The sequence below is a fragment of the Chinchilla lanigera genome, unplaced genomic scaffold, assembly GCF_000276665.1.
Source record: "Chinchilla lanigera isolate Chin_1 unplaced genomic scaffold, ChiLan1.0 scaffold00035, whole genome shotgun sequence".
NCBI lineage: Eukaryota > Metazoa > Chordata > Mammalia > Rodentia > Chinchillidae > Chinchilla > Chinchilla lanigera.
This window is the reverse complement of record NW_004955436.1, coordinates 17,515,283-17,535,980: the sequence shown is the minus strand read 5'-3', so window position 1 is coordinate 17,535,980 and position 20,698 is coordinate 17,515,283. Positions and strand designations below refer to the sequence as shown.

At 39.7% G+C, this 20,698-nt stretch overlaps 1 protein-coding gene across 1 annotated transcript in view; it reads right to left on the bottom strand.

Annotated features, from left to right (window-relative positions):
• Hivep2 (human immunodeficiency virus type I enhancer binding protein 2) overlaps nucleotides 1-20,698 on the bottom strand; it is a 181,010-nt gene that overhangs the window by 13,977 nt on the left and 146,335 nt on the right. Inside the window, exons 3-7 of the mRNA XM_005389252.2 lie at nucleotides 17,219-17,310; nucleotides 12,837-12,881; nucleotides 6,350-11,921; nucleotides 5,257-5,411; nucleotides 1,623-1,798 (exon numbers count right to left, since the gene is read on the bottom strand). Of these exons, the coding sequence (XP_005389309.1) occupies nucleotides 1,623-1,798; nucleotides 5,257-5,411; nucleotides 6,350-11,536 (5,518 nt within the window). The 5' untranslated portion in view covers nucleotides 11,537-11,921; nucleotides 12,837-12,881; nucleotides 17,219-17,310. The remainder of the gene's footprint in view (nucleotides 1-1,622; nucleotides 1,799-5,256; nucleotides 5,412-6,349; nucleotides 11,922-12,836; nucleotides 12,882-17,218; nucleotides 17,311-20,698) is intronic.

Here is a 20,698-nt window from a genome sequence, read left to right as displayed (position 1 = left end):
CCTGGCTTGACTGTGCTGAAATCTTGAGCTTCTGAAGTAGCAGATTAGGACAGGGAGAGAGAAAGAGCAACAGGGAGTGGGACAGGCAAGAAGGGATGATTCTGCGAGGGCACCACATCCGTGTTTGCTCCATGATGTGGGCTCAGAAAACAAGCTTTTCGGCTAGAGGTGAAGACTGACGGAGTTTCCCAGCACGCTTTACTCTCCCCAAAGGGTGATAAAGAAATTCCCTTAAGGACCAAACATAAATTATTCCTGCTAGAATTCCAGGATGAGGGTTCAGAGCCAGATTTAACTTGATTTTTTTTTTTAATATCTAGAAATGTCTCATCTCTTCATCTGGTTTTGGACACAATTTACTGGCAGCAAATTCACATGCTCAGTGAAGACATATCCTTTGTAATGACCAGTGAGTTTGCACCGTGTACTAAAATCAAAGTCTTTATTTTCTTATCTCTTGAAAATCTCTAAGGAAATTTCTACATAAAAGGCTTCATTATGCAAAGGTGGATGGTATTTAGAGGACCTTCTGGTTTTTTTCTTTTGAAGTGCAAATGAATACTCCCTCTCCCTTTTTTGGCTTCAAAGGAGGCATATCTGTTATGTAAGTACTTTTTTTAATAAAGAAGAAACAGATTTGTGGAAAGTCTATATATCTACACCCTGTCAAACCAATACAATTCAGAATTTGGAGCAACAAAAGAAAATAGGCATGCTTTTCCAGACCACACAGTATTTTATTTTATAGGAGACAAATCTGAGTATTGCAGCAGATTACTTGGTATGCAAATTTAAAATTAAGACATTGGGAATGATGTGAAGTTGGTGATAGGGTGTCTACAGTATCTCTTAGCTCTAATATAAAATGTATTTCTGGATACAAAAGTCAACCCCTCATTTATGGTTGTCTGTATTTTGAGAACACTGGGTTTATGACCATTTTCATGACTCAAGTGACTTTCTACTGGTTTTTAGCAGGTAGACTTATAGAAAAATATAATCTACCTACCAAACATTTTTTTCTAATGATAAATATCACTTCAAGGCAAGTCCTCGTTCTACGAGATTAACAGTTGTGGCCTAGGGTAGGAAGTTGTCTCTGTGCTGATAAATACACAGAAAAGAAGCTATCAAATTTCTATGCATAATTAATGCAACTGAGGATGGAGGGGCCCACCTGGGAGTCTGTGGATCTCTACATTATTTATAATCTTGAAACTGACCATGGGCACATGTTTTCTTCCAAGCTGCAGCTTTGCTTTTCGATCGCCACTGCATGTATTGTGTCCCTGCAGAATTTCAATACTGGTTCAAATATTATCCAGACCGCATAACATTTCCAACATGAAGTAATAGCTATCCGGGCAATTCTTAGCCACTTCCTTTGGAGACAAGCAGCCTGGGCCTAAGTCTATAGCTCTTAATTGGTCATAAAAGGAGCCTCTCAGTCTCATATACATCCTTTGATCACTGACACCAGGGAGAAAGTATGTTTCATAGAGTCATATTTTCACAAAAAAACCATCCAAGTGTTGATGTTACAAAATAGTATTCAGAATCTTCCACAGCCATAAGAAAAGTAGTTTCCCTCTCAAAAAAAAAAAAAAAAATCAGACACGTACCTTTCGTTTTGAAGGCAAAGTTACATAACTTGCATACATAAGGCCGAACATCAGTGTGAGTGCGTATGTGTTTTTTGAGCATGCTTGGCTTCTTACACCGAATTCCACATTCTTCACAAATATACTTTCCACGTCCACGTCCTCTGACATATACATAATCTTCATTTGATTTATACCTGTTTACAAAAGGGAGAGCCCATTCACTGTGTTTTCAAATACTCTTAGCATGTTATATACCGGCCCAAAAATTAATCATTTGCATGGCAAGTTTTTCTGAGGGTGTTTTGCAAACAATTATTCAATAAGCCTGTGAAATTTGCACAGTAAATCCCTGGAAGAGCTAAATAACAACTGATGCTCTAAACCAAATGTAGTTCTACATGGAATTCAAAATGGAGGTGGCTCTGCTATTCAGCGTAGATTGACAGACTTAGGGTGAAGATGGTCTAACAAGCTTACCTAAGTCACAAAGAGCTACAACCTAACCTGTTCCTGACTTCTTTGGGATTCTAGTGTTGTTTCCAATCAAGGGACAGCCAAAAAGCATACTAACATATTAGAATCATGGGCACATACCCTTCTACATTTGCTAAAATAAGTATAGCTGATAATAGAATTCCTCATTGCAAGTTTCTACCCTATTTTTACAATCCTGGAACGAGAGTGCCTCAGAAATTTCTGCTTTACACAGACTCAGCTCAGCTCACCAACTGTTGTCTGCAGATTTGATCTGCTCTTCCCAGGGATCCAGAATTTGTGCTAATGTGGAGTCTGAATTTCAACTGTTTCTTGTAGGTACTGTTGCATAATGAAAACTAGACATTCTATTTTTAATAAAATCTGCATTTGTTTCCAGAAGGATTTCATAGAGAGGTTTGAAAGGATATCTGAGGTCACGCAGTTTAATCAAATGGATAGATGAACAAAGTCTCAGATATTTCCTTTGATAATCAAGGAAAGAAAACCTACCCAATGCTCTACCATCTTATTTTGTTTAGGATACAGTGACACGTGATGTATCATAGGGTATAGCAGGATTCTGCTAAATAATTCAGTGAACATCACTATCTCTTAAATCCTACCTAGGCTAGAATTATGGGTCTAATGTCCTCATGGCAAGATTTTCCTTTCAGGAGGTCATTATTTCCAAAGGTAAACTGACATGCAAAGTGCCTTATTCACCATGGACTTGTGTGAAAGGATGAGATTCATAGCTTTTTACAATCAAGTAGGACTGCAAATTTCCCTATTTTGTCCTAGCTATACACCACAGGAAATACAACAAGTTCAACTTAAATTGTCCAATCTATTGAAGGACATTTAAGAGTAAAACATCATCCACATATATGTAAGTACTATCTTCATTCTGGATGCTATCTGATCTTAGTATTTGCTACTTTTCAGTCAATACCAATCAAGGGGAGCGTTAAATAGAGTGGAAAGTCCAAATAATCAATTGTTCATGTCTTTTTATCCTTTGAATTTTTTCCCTTTTACAAGAAATTTCAACTTCAACTTATTCTTCATATTTAGTTGAAAGCTCTCTCACATTGTCATTTGTAATGAAGTAGAACAAAACCTGGACATGTGAAGTCCCCTTCACCTTCCATTTTCACTATCTCTGGCCCTAACCAGAAGAACCTGTTTGAGGGACATACAGTAAAACAGTTTTTGCAGAATGCTAATTTTCTGCAGGAAAAGATCCTTGAAGCTTACTATAGCCCACCATCCTAATTGATGAGAAACACATTTTATATCCAAATAATGTATTCTCAATATGTTAGCTGATTAACTCATTTTCAGAATGAAATACAGTAAACTTCTGTATAAACAATACTCTATATTAGAAAAACCTGTACAAATAAAATCTCTACCATATCATAATTCTGTGGCACCATGAATCTACTTGATAGGGTATTAGATGGGTTTTGGAAAACATAAAGAAAAAATATATGTACCTAAATTATTAAACCTATTGATTAGCTAACATAAGGAACATATATACTTAAAAATCTGGTGAGACTTTATTATTGTGCAACCTACAGAGAAGAGGTGGGAACATCCACCTGGAATGCAGCCTGATCACCACCAGGTAGATGCTGGTTTACACAATAAGAAATGATTGGGATATAGCCCGTAACATGGGGCCAGAAGGGAAGGAGAAATGAAATACGGGCATAATCCTTTTGGATCATCAAAACAAACAATAAAATGTTCACATACGCTTTTTCACTTCTGTCCTTCGTTAGTGGAGATGGGGTCCCCAAAGCATACAGTAACCGTGAAGGCCTCGCTAATCTAGAGGCACAAGTGCACTGCTCTGAAGAAGGCTGCTGAATGTAAGAGGGGTGATTCAGTCCCAGGGACCTCTCAGTTTCTGAGGAAAGATAAAATCTGTATTTCTCTTGTTTGTGTTAAAAGACGAGGGATATCCGAAAATATTGAGACAAGCTTCATGTTTTCATTCAGCTGTGGTTTTAGTGGTGAAAGCACGAGACATCCAAACTGGTAAAACTACATGAAAAACTGGTACAGCATTTCACCTCCCTAAGTACTCGACATTTTATGATTCAATAAATAGCATCATATTGTTCTTCAAATATAATTGGAATAAATTCATGCTCATGAAAATATGTAAATCCCAAAAAGACAGTTAATGTGCTTTAAATATTTTTAAGTTGAAAGCAAGTCTGGGCTATGTCTGGTGCTGCACACCTGTAGTCTTAGTACTCTGGGAAGCAGAAGGAGAATCACAATGTTGAGCCCAGCCTGTGTGACTTAGTGAGACCCTGTTTCAAAATGCGGGGAACAGCTGGGATGTAGCCTAATGGAAAGGTCTTGGGTTCAATCCTCAGTACCACAAAAAAAAAAAAGCAAACAAGCATAGACACTTCTGAGCTTTTCTTTCCATGGGACTGGATTGAAGATATAGTTCTACCAAAATCTAAAACTAGATTATTACACATATGTGTATTTTTTTTTTTTTACTGATACAGATACAGAACAAAATGATTGACCCTTATTATCTGATTTCCGAATGGCTCAGAATTTCACATTTAAACATAAATTCTTAAGTCCAGGGAAACTGTCACAGACTAGAGGAGACAAAGGAGACATGAGAACTAATTTGGATCCTGGAATAGAATGAGGGTATTTACAGGACAATGCAAGTGTGCAGTTTAGGTAATAAAAAAAGAAAACACAAATTAACTAGTGGCTAGGATTACATATGAGTTTTCATGATTTCATTTTTGTAAGCATGGGATAAAAAAATGTCTAGTAATAACACAGAGAGATGCTCATAAAAAATACCAAAGAATGAACAAATTTAAGTGACCTCAAGAGCCAGCTAATTTAGTAGATTTCATATGAAATCAAAGGTGTGAAAACTTAAGGCAGAGGCCTAAACCACACACAACGGTGACATCTTCATTAAAATCAAGTCAAGGAAGCAAAGCCATGAACTCATTACGTATTACCCAGCTAGACTTCAGAAATGTGATTAGAAATTTCCTTGACGCTCCCATTCCAACCATACTATTTTTTCCCTGCAGACATTCAGGACCATTTGACTTATATATCGTATGTTTTACATTTGCATTTATGTTTCACATTTGCATTTATGTTTCCTTACCCTCCTTCAAAGATTTTAATTCGGATTGGCTCAGTTTGTTTGGATCCAATTTCTTTATCTCCGTGAATCTCTCCTTTGCCTCTTTCCTTTAAGATATTTCCCACTAGTTTCCTTTCTAGTTTGCTGCCAAATAAAAAGGACCCATCCGGTTTCATCTGTAGGGCAAAAGGAGAAAATTATTTTGCCTGCTTTTTCTAGGAAAAATAAGCTCACTCTTCCATCCCTCTCTGAAAATTGGCCTACACTCCATGCTATGAGGCTATGGGCTAGTTCCAGAAAATATGGGACGTTAGTGACAAAATTAGGGAAGAATAAAGCTTGTACAGAATCAACATTTGTTTACATGTACTAAGTGAGCATCTACTCTGTACAACACTAGGTAGCAAGTAGGACACTCTAGATGAAGGATATAGTCTAAATAGTCATCTAAGGGAAAAGAGTAAGCTATAAGTGAAAGGATATTTTTTAAATCCTCTATTTCTTCCATTATTCATTTAGCATAGATTACAAAATGCCTTTGTTAATATTTTTATAATTTAACATGGAAGGCATTAATTGCTCATGTAGGAACAAACAAGCCAGTAACCTAGAAAAGTAAGTTTTGGAACAGATATACAGATAACAAATTTTAAGGAAAAGGACTGCCAGCGAGAACCAGCCCTCCAATATCTGCCAACTTCATTTCTGACACCCTGCAGCCTCCTTTCTGATCTTCCTTTGCAGCATCCTCTCCCTGTTTTTTTACAGACCTATTTCACAATCTCCTGAATTTTTCATATCAAAAGAAAAGCAGATCTGTCAGCTTACTAACACAGGTCAGAAGAGAGAAACCCTTATGCTTGAATTAGTCCCAGTGGGAGAATTTCATGGCACCTGGATGGAGACATTGTAATTTGGGGGGCACTTTCCCTAGGACCCTCAGAACTAAGTACAACCAGTGGCTTCCCTACCTGTGGGTAAGACCAGTGTTACTGAGGACTCCCCATTTCTGACCTCAATTTGGTAGCATGTTTCAGACCTTATATCCTTCACCATGCAATGTGCTCAGCAATCATATCCACACCACGATGCTTTCTAAAATAGTATCTGTTACCTGGGTGAACTGCTTCCAAGCACTGGATGCCGTGAGCTTGCCGGTTCCGGGCCTATGCATAGCAGCCAGAGTGTAAATTTCTGCGGTGATTTTTTGCTTGGACCTCAGAAGTGCCAGTGTGGTCTTGGTGTTCAATCCCGATGGGTTTGGGTTACAAGAACTAATGCACCATGAAGCATAAACCGATGATTTGAAGGTGGCCTGCTGCACAAAATTGGGTTTTGTATAATTCAAGAAGCACCAACTCACAGTAGTTGTTGTTCGCAGACTGGGGAACTGAAGAATCTGCTGGAAATCTGCCATGTCTGTGAAAAGAAGAGTGGAGTTTGCCATGTTCCCGCTGGGGCTGGAGGTCATGTGGACCAGCACGCCAACAGGCAGCTTCCGGCCCTTGCCATCCTCTTCCTGCTGACTGTCTCCTGCAGGCAGCGAAGAACTCTGAGGACTCATGCTCATGTCTGATGCTGTCTCATCAATGTCTAATTCATCGGAGGACTCTTTGCTTTCAGAAGGTCCACTGGACTTCTGCCCTGCAGGGGGCGCTCTGGAGCCAGAAAGCATCTCGTTGCTGGGTGGGAATGGCTCTCTGGAGGCTCCACTGACAGAGGGGTGGTCTTGAGATGAGGAGGGTGACAGAGAGGAGAAGGAAGACGACCTCGACTGCGAGCCATCCTTTGGCTCAGAAGCACAGCCTTGCCGAACCAGTTGGGGCTTCTGGGGGCGGGAGAGGTCTTTCTTAATGTCTGAGTTGGTAAGCTCCACAGCACTGAGCTCCTCAACAATCTGCCCGTACATCTTCTCTTCTTTGACCCGCTTCTGCTGCTTTGTTTCCATGAAGAGCTCCAGGCTGCTGGCTGGAGAAAGCATTCGCTTGCTGCCTCCAAGGGAGGCGACGCTGTCTGAGGTGGAAGGTAAACATAAGGGGATGGAGGATTCTAAACCAAGGGGTAAGGTCTGAGGTACTTTCCAAAGGGGGTATTTTTCCAAGCCGGCATGCTGCCCGAGGACCTGGGCAATGTTAAATCCTATCCCTTGCATGGCTGCATTGGTTACCAGTGTTTTTTGGGTCATATTCTCATCAACTTTGCATATGACAATAGCGGGGCTATTCTGCCCAAGTATTTGAGAAATGCTTGTGTACATGACACTTCCGTAGGATGGAACGTGTGTCTGGATCCGAACAGGAACCACTGTTCCCGGTAGTGACTGCAAAGGCCCGGCATCTGCAGAGGCAAAATCTTCTTGAAGAATCTGCTCTGAGGGAGTTTCAGTCAACTTGCTGCTTGGGTCCAGTGGGAATTTTGGAGGAAGGTTCTTTGAGTGTAGCCCTGATGTTCCTGAATAACCTGGGTAAGTTTGCTCTTTTGTGTGTGCATAATCAGCAGATTTCTTTCCAGTGTGTTCTGCAACGTGCTCTAAAGGATAGCTAGAATGCATTTCTGCCTGGAAAGAAGGTTTGCTGTAGCTCTTTTGAGGGTGTTGAGCAAAGGGATGGGGGAAATGTGCCTGCCACCAGGGAGGCTGCTGGGCTGGTAAATGAACCATACAGACAGTAGGGTACTGAAACTGAAACAAAGCATTCTGGATGGGAGAAAATGGAATTGTTTCTTGATGTGGAAATAAGTGCGGCTGTTCAGATAAGTGCTTGCTTGTCAAATAAGATGCAGGTTGCATCAAAGGATTTCTCAGAGATTCCTGACTGTCCATGTGCATGATCTGTTGCTGGGCCAGGTGGAGGGGCCCTGAACTCAGCTGGGCACAAGGACCCACCCCTTGCTTCCCTGGGTCATCTGGCGGAAGAGGCGGAAGCACAGAGGATGGGCCGTGGAGCCATGTGGCCCTGAGGCCCGCATGCAGCTGCTCCATTTGCTCTTGCTTCACACTGGGATCCACACCGGCCTCACTCTGGGCAATTTCTGGGGAGCCACTGAAGGAAGCCTGCCGTACCAGAAAGCATTTCTTCCTCTCCCGGGACGGTGACAATGTTGAGGCTGATGCTCCTGCCATGGGAGCATGGGACAAATTCCCATAATCAAATGATTTGCTCCGAATTTCTGGAACTTCTGTTGGCTGCGGACAAGGCATCTGCTCGGAGGAACAGCGTCTCATCTCTTTTTGATGGTGATGGCCCGGAACAGACAGGGAATATGAACCAGCAGGGACAGTCAAAAACTCCGAATGCTTCCCAAACTCATCCTGCTTAGGAGGCACAGTATGCTTAATGGTTTCTTCCCTTTCAAAAGACATTGAAAAGCTGGAGCTGTGGGACAAGTTGCTTTCTTGACTGGGGCTGCGAGAGAGGCCTGTGCCTGTGGATTCAAAACTGGACTCCCCGGAGGAGTGCTCCATATCTGCAAGTCGCAAGCGCTTCTTTTTGGGTGGCAGCTTCTCAGCAGGGAGCTGAGAAAGCGTCTCACTCCTCTGGGGCCACTGAAATTCCTCCACAGGCTTTTCTGGTTCTTTGCTCTGGGCTCCCTTCTCTTTCTCTGGTTTATCGGGCTCCTCGGTAACGCGAATCTCAGGGACCTGAATGTTGTGCTGGCGAACCAGCCGAGGCTGTGCGTGAGAGGACTGCTGCTGTACCTGTGGGGACAGAGCTGGTTTCCCTCCACCTTCTGCGTTTTCCACACTAGGAGCCCACTCTGGGCTCACCGGGGCTTCTGAAATCTCATTGTCACATGTCTCAGAGGGAGAAGGAGCTTTATCTTGTGTACTTGCTACGAGTTCAGCTGACTCAGACCTTTCAAATGAATTGGGTCGGCTCAGCGAGTTTGTGTGCTGAATCACAGAGATCACATTTCCAGGAGGTTTCCTACCCACCAAGTCTGACATCTTATCAGAATCAGTGGTTGGCGGTGACTCCTCGGACCCCAGAGATGGACTTCCGGACTGCAGTTGGGGTCGACCTGGGTCAAGGCGCTCCGAGAGACCATGAGAAGTATTCTCAAGTCCAGCCATGGCAAAGCCACTTCTTACTCCTTCCTGCATCTGCAGTTTGGGGTCATAATCTGCAGCCAACATGCTCATGGCAGTGCTGACGCCGCCGCCGCAGACCATGGGAGTGTCCTCCTCATCTCCTACACTCTTCTCCTTCCGACGTTTCCTGTTTTCACATGTAGTTCCAAACATGGTTGGCACTCCCTGCAAAGGCATTGCAGGATCCATAAAATATTCTCCTCCATGTTTTAAAGAACTTAAACCGGAAATGTCCCTGTAGCTTTGCTTTGGTGTTTCAGAATCTTCCCACTTCTTATAAGGTTTCCGGCAGACATCGTAGTCATACCCAGTCCTGTCCCCAGGAATCACTTTCTTTTCCTTCAAGGATGAGCTGGCAAGACTCTTGGACATCCTTCCGGGGTGCTCAGCCTCCATGTGCCCCTCTTGGACCGATGGCAGCTCAAAGGCTGCCTGTCTTCTTAACATTCGCTGAGGCGGCATGCCTACGGTGCCTGGGTAGAACACGTCATCGGACCCTGTCATCCTCTCATCAAATGAGTGGCTTCCTCTCAAAGAGGGAGGAATACTTAAATTTGTTGCTGAAGAAGTTGGCATTGAGTTACTTCTAATAAGGGGTGAAGAGTCTACAGGAGCTTCTAAGAGAATTGGATTGCTGCCTGGGAAATTTGTTGGATAAAGTTTTCCTTCATTCCTGACAGATGATGGAATAGTCTGAGGTTGCCTGAACTCACTGTTGAATTTAGTGGACCTCAAAATGCTTGTTTGACTGGAGTCCACTTCTCCCTTGGTGGGGATCAGCTGTGAGACAGGATCCTCAAACATCTTGACATCTAACCTGGTGTTTACGTGAGGTAATGGTTCCATGATACCCTTCCTCCCCAAGGTGGCACGCTCCTGACCCGTGGGCGTAACACTGAGTGCATTCCTCGGACTAAGCCGACAGTATTTTCCAAAGATGATTTCTTCATAAGACTTAGCATTTGTGTTAGGAGGGCTTATTTGCTGCTCTGCACTTTCTGAGCGAGAAAAGTAACCTGAATCAGTGCTTCCTTTACTGTGTGGGCTCAGAAGATTGAGAGATGGCTCAGAATCTTGTCCTTTTTTCTCTGACAGTCTTAGTGCAAGTTTCTGTTTAACGGTGTGAGAATCATCAGCCTTAGTATTTAAAGACGGATTTGGTAGCATATCAGAGCCGATATACTGAGAGCTTTCATTGGGTAGTGGAATCCCACTTTTGGGAATAATCAAAATCGGCACCTTCATTGGGCCGCCCAAGGATTCTTCCAAAGACCCATGGTAGCCTCCTCTACTGGCAATATCCAATGGGATGGGCGGGCCAGGGCTCATTTTGTCAGAAGTCTCAGCAAATAAAGAGCTCTCTTCATCTGTATCTGTACTCTGTTCACCATCTGAATGTATTTCTGCTTCTACATCAATAAAACCAGCTTCCAGGTCCAATTTCGATACAGCTGACTCTGTGAAAGGTACTAATCCTGCCTTAATTGCATGGGCATGTGACTTCCTGTGCTTGTACAAATTACTCTTTGTCTTGAAAGAGAAACCACAAGGTATACATGGATACGGCCGCTCACCAGTATGGGACCTGATGTGTTTTTTCAGAACGCTTGGTTTGGCACACGCCCTGCTGCAGTAGGGACAAATGTACTTGCCGGGCTTTTTGGGTTTGTGCTCTTTCTTGTGAGCATCTTCTGCCTGTTCGATACTTTTCTGGGAGTATTGGCTGTAAGCGGGGTTCAGACTTGAAATCTTTTTTCTAGGATAACCACCACTGTGGCCGTGTATAGGAAAAGGAAATAAGTCCTCAGAGGCAACCGGTGGCAAAGGGCCAGGGAATAGCCAGGGAGGGCTTTCCATGCTCTGATGTGGCTTGCTGCTGTGCATGACCCCCTGTGGCAATGAGTGCTGAGGGAAAGACAGTGAATGTTGGCATGAGTAAGGACTCGGACGGTGCAGTGGATATTGCTTGTCTGAGACTGGCTGCACCACTTCGGCAGGTGAGGGCAGCTTCCCAGAAGCAAACAGTTGTGCTGATGCTGTGTTTCCGATTTGCTCAGGATCTATTTGTGGTTGCCGCTGTCCTTCCTGACTGCCAAAAGTGCTCATCTTAACAACAGCTGATTGCTCCTGCCTCCATCTACCTGATGCTTTATCAGTTTCTCCAGGCCTTGAGGTAGCTTTTTGTCCTAGCGCTGTGTCCCCGGTGTCCATTTTGTTACGCAAGGTCTTAAGTGCTAGTTTGCCTGAAAGCCGTGCAGACTACTCATGGAGTGTCTCTAAAGCTGTGCTTTCAAAAGCTCAGTTGCTTCCATGTTCCAGGTCGTCTGCAAACCTGCTGATTGTCCCTTCTCTTTGGAACCTTCCACGCCCACACTGTAGTCAACGGGCATCAGATGGAAATGTCCTTGGACCAGGTTATAACACAGTTCTCTCCATCATTGAAAAGTCCATCCAAAAGCTAAGTGTAAATCGACAACGATTTCTTATGGCATTTGAATATTTTCAACTGGGATGAAACTGGGATGATGAATAAGATAAATTTTTGCCCATCAACTACAGCAAAGTTTAATTGCCAATTTCACTAAGATAAAATGACCTGAAGGAAGAGAAAACAAAGATTGTCATAACAGTCATCAACTAAGAAAACAAAGCCAACCCTAAATTATCAGTCTCAAAATGGATAAATTAAAAATGATTTTCAGGGCTGGGGATTCAGCTCAGTGGCACAGCACCTGCCTGGCAAGCGCAAGGTCGTGAGTTCGATTCTTGGTACTGGAAGAAAAACAAAAAACGAAACAACCAAAAAAATGATTTTCAAGAAAATTTTGTAGCTATTGCATTAATTCCACAGTGAAAAGATATTCATGTCACACAGCATTGTAAGAATAAGTCTTTTCCATGTTTGAACTTTGGGCTGGGAGTACTGGTTTAGTGGTACAGCACGTGCTTAACATGCATGAGGCCCTGGGTTTCAATCCACAGTACCAAAAAAAAAAAACAAAACAGCATTTGAAGGAAAACTGTATAGTATACAAGTTTTAAGGCTTGTATACTAAAAGGTATTACACATCTATAAAAGATATATTTTATAGCTTAATGTAAACTATACACTTCTATATAACATTACATAACAAAATCTGTATTAATGCAAAATATGAGTATAGTATAAAACATACATATATAGAACATGATTTAAAACATTTATTAATATAAATATTTTATATAACATTAATATAATATATTTTATAGCTTAAAATAGTGATTAATAGTTAGATCAAGGATAGAAGGATCAAAGACTGTCACAGAATGTCAGGGAAGGTAAAAGAGTGCATCTAAACAAGGCAGTCATAAGAGTTTCAAAACATGGAAAACAAAGCCCATTTTGGCGGTAGTTTAAATGTGAAATGATGCCAGGGAGATAGCTCAGTGGCACAAGCACCTTCCTGGCAAGCGAAAGGTCCTGAGTTCGATTCCTGGTACCAAAAAAATAAAAATGAAAATGAATGATTACCTGAATGGTTCAGGGTGTTCATGGGCATGATTGTCTTGATGCTTCCTAGATATCCAAAAAAAATGCAGTTAGGATAAATCATTCCATTAAATATACACACACATATATACACATATGTACACCCCTTTATATGCATCAATTAGACAGCTTCTTGTGAGAACATGACCAATTCTCATGACAAATTGTTTTCCTTCACTGTCTGAAAATCATTACTTTTAATGAAACTCAGAGCTCCACCACTGAAAATTATACATATATCACTCCCCATCCTCTGGTTGACACAAAAGATGTAACTTTGCATAATACATAAACTTCAAGTGAACTAAGAAAATAGAATTTTATAGCAAAAAGACTGGAATAATATAATAAATTATTAAACAGACTACAGTGCTCTCATTTAGTAATGAGGTAATACTTTACAGATCAGACATTTAACTTATGTTTGACAAGTATAAATTAAAACCATCACACCATAACTAGACACGTCTTATTCACTGAAGACATAACATATAATAGATGTACTAAATAAAATTCAAAAACAACACAATTTTCATATTGGATGAAAAGATGAAGAATGACTTATGTAAAACTCAAAAGCAAGTATTTAATGGTCAGAACAAAACATACCTAGAACATGAAGTTAAACTGCTTTTGCGGTTAATTTTTAGGACAAGGAGGCCAAAGGGAAAAAGTCATGTCTACTTTTTAATTTTTAAACAATCAATTCTGCTATGGTTGACATGGGATCATCCTCTATTCCAACAGCATTTACACTGATACCTGTGCTCCTAACTTTGCTCAATAGTGGAACCGAACATCAGACTTGAAAAAACCCGTATGGGCCGAGTTAGTCACATATTACGTCTCTCCATGGACGCAAAGGGGTGGCTTCAGTCTAAGCTCCACTCTCACCCAAAAACATCTAGTGTTTGAGTTAGTGAATGAAAATATCTGTCATTGTGCTTTTTTTTCCTTGTGCTTTGAGGAAAATATTGTAACCATGGCTCCAAAGAAAGATTCCGATACCAGTAGTAAAGTTGAAAGGAAAACTGTGAGAACCACGATAGGGTTAAAGAAAGAAATCATTGTGAAATTTGTTAATGTCCTGGAAAAATGAATTTAAAAGTGTAATTGTGGGTCTCAGAACCAATTATTTGGTTTTCCATTATTTCTTATAGGAAAAATACATTCAGTTCTCAAACTCTTCGTTGTTCAAACACCGAACGAAATTTGGAACGAAATGAGTTTGAAAACTGAGGTATCACTGTATTATCCAGAAAGTTTTTAAGATTCAAAATTTGATCTCTGTTAAAAACACAGTAACTCAATTATGCAAATAGCTTCTGTCAGGAAAATCTCTTCTTCTGAATGTAGGAAACAGGTAGACTTCCTAAGATAAGTGATGCCCTACTATTTATGTATTCAGAAATCCCAGACCCTGCTTCTCAGTCCTGGGTCTTTCAGGAAAAGCCTCTTGCTGTAGATCTGGAAGCCCTGACAGCATGAAGACCCCCTCCAACCTGCATTCCTCGGAACACAGCACCGAACTTTTCCCTGCAGGGCAAGGCTAGGGAGCTGGCTATCATTTTTGTTTCACATAAAACTTTTATATTAGATTTTAAACATATTTGAGGATGTACTATTCTGTCCAACACACTCCTTGGGGAAGCTTCCACTAACTGCTACCCATAAAAATCACTTCCCTTCTTGGAGTTTCTGAGCCATATAGAGAAGTGTAGGTGGGAGAGGAAATGAGTGATGGGTCTCTTGGGGAATTTATTGATCATATTCACGAACCAAATAATTCACAAACCAAATAATTACAAATGTGGACTTCTATTAATTGCTTGTCTATCACTGCTCTGTTTTGGAAATTGAAAAGAAAAATCTGCAGTGGAAATGATCCATATCATACATCCATTACTGCCTATGGTATATCTTTTTCTTTAAAACCAAGCAGGATTTGGGAGTTTTAAAACTTAACTGAGGAAAAGGACTTCATTGTACAAACCATAGTAAGGCTTTAGGAATCTAATCCAAAGTTTACTTTTTAAAAATGATACTTGGACCAAGTGACACAATTCTTCCAGAAAATGGCATACAGTGTTGAGCTTGTATTTTATCATCAAAATATATGAAAATGCTTGTAGATTGAAAAATACTCTTGTAAATATATTAGAGAAGAAAATCTACATTCAGTGATCACTGAGTGTAGGGAAATTCTTTGCACTTCATATTACAAATCATCAGATGTACTATTGTATATTCCACAACTTTTGCTTAATTTTCTTGATGTAGATCTATTTAGAACCACAAAGATCTATAGTAATATGGTTGATTTCAGCTATATCTCTCTTTATGATCATATAGATTCTTTATGATCATATAGATTCTATTTGTTTTTCAGAATCTTTAATAGTATGTTAAAAGTAAATCCCAGTGTTTTACCAATCAATGCATATGTTTAAAAATGGAATATGAGGACAATTCTCCTATGAAAAGAATACAGCCAGTTATCATTTTATTCACTGGGGTTTCTTTTTATGGTAACCAAAACCATGCAAAGTCATTTTTAGCTCCCACTGCCAACAAAGGAGCGGTACTCCAAACACAGTTTCACATTCACATTTAAAATTTTCCCTAATGCTTTTCAGTGCTAGGAGGATAAAACTCAGAGGCTATGACTTGAGTTTCTGTGGATGATGTTACAGCTCATAAGCATCCTCCAGTCAGCAAAGATAGACATTGTCTAGCAAGCTCATTACACTTTGCAGAGTAGGGTAATATTGAAAAAGGTATTCCCTTCTGTGCGACTATTTCAGAGGTAATGGAAGAAAAGAAACAGAAGCAAAAGAAAAGAAAATGGTCATTACATGGAAGAGATGCCAGTTTTCTAGAAGCGTGACTTCTCCTTTGGCCACTCCTCAGAGCCCCACTCAAATATCTTTACACCCAGTTAAATACTTTCCTCAGACCCCAAAAAGGAAGGCCTAGAAACAGTTTCCTGCAAAGAGCTCCTCTGAGGTCTCCTCAGGGTAACAGCTGGGTGGGATTGGCAGCCAGGCAGTGCTGCTCTGAACATGAATAAAGAACTACAGTATCCGAGGTTGTCCTTCTGGGATCTTTTGCATAGAAAAACACTATCTCAGGAAAAAAATTTAACTCAGGAAATTAATCATTACTTGATTGGAGGCAAAAGTCAAGTGAGCATTAAATAATAACATCCTATATCATAATGGAACGAAATGACTAGAAACCAACACTACTTCTCTGCTTCCAGTATTTTAATAACGCGACATTTCTTTAAAATTAAAATGGTTATTTGGTCTTTTTTTCTGGAGAATCTGATGGTATGTCACTTACAAACAAATATATGTCTCATAATAGTATTATCAAATAAAATTTTAGAAGGTAATGTCATATTTGTTTTGAAAATGCCTTGGATCAACTAATGAAATATCTTTAAGAATACAGAACATGTCAGAGCACCACCGCTTTAACGCCAACGACCGTTACCCACTCCCCTAGCTACTGCTTAGAAGCACAGGCTCAGAGGGTACCGGATGAGGGTAAAAGGACTCACCAGAAAAGCGTGACCAGTGCCAGAGCCCAGCTGAATACAGACTTATTTCCACAGGATGATTTTAAAAGGGAACTTTCCTGAGAGCCAAATTCATTATAAATACTTCTTTTAGTAAAAATTCCCATAACAACCTCAGTCTTTCTAAAATGAGCCAACTGCCAATGTGAGAATACTATATAGTATATTACTTTATGGATAATACTGTACATTGTACATGAAACCCTGCTAAGCAATTCTGACAGATTTTCAGAGAAAAGTAAAACTAGTGGAATGCTCCCCTTCCCATTTGCCACCAATACAACCTAATTTGCTATTTAAAGCCTAATGGAAACTGAACTGTATTTTTCCATGTGGGCTCAGGGATGCAGATGCCACCATAGATATTTGTAGTTTGTATATCTAGCAAGACATTTTATAACTTAGTTTTGATTATAGCATGTGGTTTTTCATATTTTGACACAATTTTTTTCAACTATTTACCAGTACGATTTCACTTGTCCAAGGGCTTCCTTTTCTCATTATATAGCAAATCTTATTGCTATAAGGATTAGTACAGATTTATTGAGTAGAATTTCCGTGGAAACAAACTTTGCTGAAATTTTCTCAAATGAAGTTATCTCAAAGAGGTAGAGATTGGGATTAGCCTATTATGAAAAAAAATTAAAGCTCTCACATTTGTCTCTCGAAATAGAATTTTCGTCATTTCTCCCCTGATTTGATGAGTTCATGTTAGGACAAAACTGCTTTGCAAGTTAAATGTAAAAACAGTAGAAGAAAATAATGAATTTTAGTTATTAACCTGTTATCCTCATATCAAACTGCATCACAACCGCCTTTGCTTCCTAAGATGCCAGCTCTCTCCACAGGAACTCATGCACAACTTCTGGGAATCTGAAGGAAGAATAAGAAGATGTAAATGATGGTGACTGATGACACTTACAATGAATTTCATAGCATGCTTTCGCTTCACCCACAGACACTGCCTGCCATTAGGAAAGAAAATCCGGAACTGTATCATTCAGCAGCATTTTCCTTTTTAAATTTAAGGAGAAAATTCTCCTTCTTTTAACATAGTGTGAGAATCTTTTAAATAAACACTTGTGCTCACACTTGTAACAGGTAGAGTAGAGGTCACTATGAAAATAACACCAGAGTTAAAGTCCAATGCCTTGGAAGTAGGAAATATGCCACTGTAGTCCATGCTGCCATCCTGCCTTACAGCTGTGATTCCCACAAAGCATCTTTTGGACAATCATCAACTAAACTTCATAGTACGATTCTCAGATAACCTTGCAGCAAATTCTTTTTTTAGCAGTTATGTTCTGTGCTAAAATTAATTTCTGAGCAAAGAATCCAAAACCAACCAAAGTAAAATCCAGAGTCCTCACAGACACTGGTAAGTAACAAGGAAGGGGAATTTCTCAGAATTAATACCTATCTAAATCGGATCAAAAGAAAGGCATGGAAGAGCAAACTGTGTAATCCAAATAGATTTACCAAGCAAGCGTCATAAGGTGGTTTAGCTCTTCGTGTAAAAGTAGAAAACATTGCTACACTACCCAGAGATGGTTCCCTTACATTTGCTATTTTTTAAAAAATTGTTCTTTCTTTTTAACAAATTACTTCCAAACCTCTCATGAGAAGAACACAAGCACTAAGGAATAACAGTTAAATGTGCCTTCCCTCACTACCCCTTCATATAAACATTCCAAGTGCAGAAAGGAAGTAGTTTGCCTTCATTTTCCCCCTTTTCTGCACATCGCAGCAGTAGGACTGCGGGACACCCTCTGCACTTTAAGACATGAATCATCACAGGCAAGTAGGCCCACTCGGTTCCTCAAAAGACACAAAAGGTACAAAAATAGTGTTTGCAATTGAAGCAAGAATCACGTCAGCACCAGATGAATGTGGGTGGTCAGATAAGATTCTACTGTTGCAAAGGGCAAATTATTAAGCAAACATTGGATTTATTTTCTTTTTTAAACATTGTTCTCCTTGCCTCAAATCAGCCATTTGTAGCACTCAAAATGACACCTGACAAACTCAACTCTTCTCAAAACTGAAAGTTCAAATGCCAAAGAACATGGTTGATTACCACGGAGAAAACAGTGGTAGTTTCCAAAAAGGAAAAGATAATCCTCTATAAGATATTAACTATATCTATACACCTATATCTTAACACACTAAGTATCTCTCTTTTTAAAATAAAAGTGCTTTAAAAATATGCCTTGGTAATATGACCTAAGCTAAAGTAGAACATGGTATGTCTCAGAAAAGAAAGAATAAATCACTATGTTATTTTATACTCCAAGCAAAATTTACTCAAGACATAAACGGCCAAGATTCTACAGATACAGCTATGTACTGCGAACAAAATGTGGCAGTATTCAGTGACTACCTATGACTGATAATCCCATAGTTACTGCACTAAGAAGGAAGAAAGACAAGGAGAGCTTAATTCCCAGCAGGCCAGGACCAACAGGGAATCATTTCCCTTAGGAGCTGTGACAGGGCAGCATTCTCGGTTCTGACCCTGCTTTTCCAGTCTTACTTTCTGGGACATGTGCCATCGCAAATGGGAAATATGCCTCTTGTGACATGCACATGCATATATTTGAAACTTTAAGATGACAGAAGATCCCTTGCTCACCCAACAAGAGCATTCAGAAACTGGTTAATGATTACAACTCATGATCTCTTTTCCAGATAATCACTGTGAGATTAAAAGAAAAATCTAGGTGATACTAATATGAAAGATACGACATTCATTTGAGGGATTTCCTCCAAATCATTTTCTTGCAAATTGGAATCAATAGTCGCCTTTGTGAAGGAGGTGATTACCATTCCTATTAAAATGAAAACATGGAGACACCATCTCAGACAATTTTTTGCATTAATTTTAAGTGAGGTTTTGTGCCAGTTTCTTTAAAAGAAAACTCCTTCCTCAAACAGCTCTTGATAATGTGACAAGGCATGCTTATGTTCACTAAAATTCAACAGTTCACATGGGAGACAATATAATAAAAGTCAAAAGTGCCATTTCACTAACTTTACTTTTAGGTTATTAGACTCATGAAAAATTACAAGGTAATGAAATCTTACTATTTAATAAAACTAACAAGTTTTCAGAAATAGTGTTAACAAATTTTGTTCAAGATTCTCAAGTTATTTAAAATGCATTTCTAAATATGAGGTGAAAATTATTTTTCACTGTACTAAGTACAGGCTGATTTCCCTGTCCACTTCACATTTACAGAGAAGACCCTTGGATATAGTTTACATCCTTCCTCTCTTGTTTATAACACTGTTTCTATTCCAATCATTTTTCAGCCTTTCTACTCTTAGAAGCAAAAAAAAATCCCTAGCATTAGATATTTATTATTATGGATGCTTACAGGTTTTTATTACTAGCCAAGCAAAACTGACCTAATACTAGGTAGGAGTCTACTCTTCCAAATCAAGTTATGGTCTACTGGCTTAACACAGCTCTTAGATTAATTTTTCAAGAAGGTGAGATTTTGAGGGAACCCTCTTTCTACCAATCATCACCACTGTTTTTTCCTGAGGCTAAACAAACATATACTAGTACTGTACTTACCCAAACTATGGCCCACCTTTATTTTTGCTCATTTTTAGGATATTATAAAAATATCTTAAAAAGTAGTTTTATATATGGTAGTTATAAAAGTAGTTATATATGTTATGTTTTTTATATGCAGTTCAAGACTATTATTCTTTATTTAAAAAAACAAGGTTTAAAAAATGATGGTTTGGGGGGCTGGAGATTTAGCTCAGTGGCACAGTGCCTGCCTGGCAAGCACAACATCATGAGTTCGATTCCCAGTACCGCAAAAAAAAACAAAAAATGATGGTCTGCCAGGTGGACATATGATACACCTGTCTGACAGGATAACCCTTACACTGTAGATGACAACTGTCACAATTAAAAACAATCATCATTTACATAAACTATGTGAAAAGGACCAACAGGACCTGGACAGAACCCATCCACCTCTAATGTCTCAGTTAAAAGAAATGTTTAAGAATGAAAAGTTTAGAAGAATGAACACTACACTTTGTCCCCTAAAGAGATGTTGCTCTTTAATTTCACAGGAGGGAGTAGAAAGGATTCAAAAACAAGGCTGACAACTGAAGAAGGAAGAGAAACCAGTGTTCAGAACACTACCATCAGTCTCACAAGCATTCTGAAGAGAATTCTTTCTCCTTTATCAAAGAAATAAAAAAGACTCTGATGGTCCATTGTTCCACTTTGGAGTGG